Here is a 3,257-nt window from a genome sequence, read left to right on the forward strand (position 1 = left end):
TTTTTTTTTTTTTTTGAGAGAGGGTCTGGCTACGTTACCTGGTTGGAGTGTAGTGGCACGATCATAGCTTACTGCAGCATCAGCCTACCGGGCTCAAGTGATCTTCCTACCCCTGCCTCCTGAGTAGCTGGAACCACAGGCACAGAACAGCACACCCAGCTAATCTTTATATTTTTTTCTGTATAGACCATGTTTGGCCATGTTGCCCATGTTGATCTTGAACTCTTGGGCTCAACTGATCCACCTGTCTCTATACATTTTTTTAGGATGCTTTCATCTGACCTCATCTGGTCCTTACAAAAATCCCATAAGGTAAAGTAGGCTGTCATGATTTGACAGAAGAAAAGGACTCAGAGAAGTCACAGAATAATCCTGAAGTAATAACAGTTCCAAACATTTATTGAGTACTTCCTGTCTACCAGTCACTATGCTAACTGGTTTCTATCCATTTAACCCCTACTGTGTTTAATCCTCCCAATAAGTATGAAGTAGATACTGCTACTGTAACTATGCAGTAGGTACTGATTTTATAGATGAATACTGATGTCCTTAATATCTTGCCCAAGGTTCTAAGTACTGAAAATGGGGTTTAAGTCCAGGGAGTGTGACTCCAGAGGCTCTGACCTCAAACACTCAGATATTTTCCCAAATGATTTGTTCCATGAGAAGGGACTGGTGACTCTGGGGTCTTCTGACTCTCTTCTGTCTGTATGCCTTAGCTACACAACACAGCTTCTAAAACCCTTTAGATTCCAAATTAAAGAGAATGTTCAAGACCAAAAATCACTGAATTTTCTGCTTTTTCACAGCATAACTTAATGTGTCTTTTAGATGAGGGGTATTGAACACAGCAGATTCTGATTTGAGAAAATAATGTTTCTCAAATCAGAACACAATCAGATTCTGATTTGAAAAAATAATGTTCTTGTTTAGACATGTGACAACAAAAATAACAGCAAACTTAATGAGCACTTCCTTGTGTTAAGCACTATTCGGATTCTCCTATTCAACCCTCAGAACAAAGCACTTTATTATTTTCAGTTTACAGATAAGAAAACAGAGAGAGGTTAAGCAACTTACCTGAGGTTACCCAATTAGTAACCACAGACACTGGAATGTGAACCCAGGTAACTTTAGAGCCTGAGTTCTTAATCACTACGGATACAGTTTCCACTACACATACATACATAGATTCCATTCTTAATTATAAGAGCTGCTTACTTCTGTGCACTGACATGGTAAGAGAGCAGGCGGAAGTTTCCATCAGGAGGGATGAAGGAGAGGATGCGCTCAGATTCCCAGCGCTTGAAACGAACACAAGGATGGAAGCTGACATCATCCAACAACCTAGGGTTCTACAGTCACCAGGAAAGAAGAAGTAGTGGGAATTAAACACGCACAGTGCTTTCAGGAAGGCAATTTAAATGCTGTTTTTTTAAATTAAAACATACCACACTCATACACACACACACACAGAGAGAGAGACAGAGAGAGAGAGAGAGAGAAATCATGTAGTAACTTCTGGAAAATTCAAGCCTGATATAAGCTTTGTGGCTGTCCTAATTTCTTCTTGGTCAATTCCATTCCCACTACTCTGTCTTTCCAGCAGCATTCCATTTCTCATCCTAAGAATTCAATCTCTGGCCCAGGATTTTACCATGAAGGAAAGTGTAAGGTCCGGCATGCCAGTCAGCTTGACACAGGCATCAATCACCCCCTGGATCTCAGCAGTAATTGTGGAGCCTGAGAAAGGAGTAAGACAAAAAGAGCACAGATTATTGAATACTTCTCTGTCCTTCTCAACAAACTTACTTCATCCCTCCTTCTTTTCCTCTTTCCTTCCCCTTACTCTCTCTCCCTTTCTTTCCTTCTGTCTAACCATCCAATTCATTTATACAATCCATCTATCCATCATTCTGAACACTTATCAACTGCATATCAAGTATGAGACACTATGATGAGGTAATGGTGATAAAGATTAATGAGGTAGTTCCTAGCCAAAAGGAGTTTTCAGTCTAGTATCAGAATTAAACAGAGCATCATTATTTCAGCCAACAGTCGAGACAATTTCCTATCAGAAACTGTTCTCCCTAAGGTCGCCAATGAGCTCTGCTGCTAAAGTGAGTGGTCACTCCTGGTCTATCCTACAGGGCCTCTCTGTGGCGTGTGTCACTGTCTATCACTTCCGCCCTCCGTCCTAACCTCTCCTGGTGTCCTCCTATTTTCCCAGCTCCTCTTCCTCAATGTCTTCAGCAGGTTCTCTTTCTTTGCATGTCCCTTAGATGCTTTTTCAGTTCTCAATGTCTATTTTCTTGACCTTTATATACTCTCCTACTTCCCAAGGCTTCAATGTTCATTTATGGCCTATTATTACCTATTCCTTTTCAAGTTCAGCCCCATTCCTGCCTAATGGATATCTCCACTTGGATGTCACTGAGGCACATGTCAGAAGTGAGTCCATTCTCTCATGCCCTGGACCCGCTGCTTCCATTTCCACATCTGTGTAACAGCACCAACTATCCTGCTGCCTAAGCCAGAAACACAGGCGCATCCCTGATGACATCCACTTCCACCACCCGTGTCCAGTCAATGATCAGCTCCTCTCTTTTCTAGGACTCACCTCTCTCTGGTCTGTGCATTCCTCTCTGTCCTCACTGCACTATGGACATCTATGCTTTGGGCCTGGACTTCAGCAGCAGCCTCCTAGCTGCTCCCTGCCTTCACGCCTGCCCCATTTCAGGCCATTCTTCACACAATAGCCGGACTAATCACTCTAAACTACAAGTCTCATCAAGTCACTCCCCAACTTAAAACTCTTCAATCACTCACAACTGCCCTCCTTAAAGTGGCAGGCAAGGTTCTTCATGATCGGCCATATGTGGTTTTTTCATTGAGATAAAGCAATAAAATGTAAAAATCTTAATGTGAGGCCGGGCGCGGTGGCTCAAGCCTGTAATCCCAGCACTTTGGGAGGCCGAGGCGGGTGGATCACGAGGTCAAGAGATCGAGACCATCCTGGTCAACATGGTGAAACCCTGTCTCTACTAAAAATACAAAAAATTAGCTGGGCATGGTGGCGCATGCCTGTAGTCCCAGCTACTCAGGAGGCTGAGGCAGGAGAATTGCCTGAACCCAGGTGGCGGAGGTTACGGTGAGCCGAGATCGCGCCATTGCACTCCAGCCTGGGTAACATGAGTGAAACTCCGTCTCAAAAAAAAAAAAAAAAAAAAACTTAAAAATAAAATTTCAATTTTAAA

At 42.9% G+C, this 3,257-nt stretch overlaps 1 protein-coding gene across 2 annotated transcripts in view; it reads right to left on the reverse strand.

The window, feature by feature from the left end:
- Positions 1 to 3,257, reverse strand: part of AP3M2 (adaptor related protein complex 3 subunit mu 2) — an 18,546-nt gene that overhangs the window by 4,390 nt on the left and 10,899 nt on the right. For both annotated transcript variants that reach the window (XM_032288083.1, XM_032288084.1), the window contains exons 5-6: positions 1,658 to 1,743; positions 1,222 to 1,355 (exon numbers count right to left, since the gene is read on the reverse strand). In XM_032288083.1, the coding sequence (XP_032143974.1) occupies positions 1,222 to 1,355; positions 1,658 to 1,743 (220 nt within the window). The remainder of the gene's footprint in view (positions 1 to 1,221; positions 1,356 to 1,657; positions 1,744 to 3,257) is intronic.

This window comes from Sapajus apella, unplaced genomic scaffold (genome assembly GCF_009761245.1).
Source record: "Sapajus apella isolate SASKATOON/1434 unplaced genomic scaffold, GSC_monkey_1.0 scaffold21, whole genome shotgun sequence".
NCBI lineage: Eukaryota > Metazoa > Chordata > Mammalia > Primates > Cebidae > Sapajus > Sapajus apella.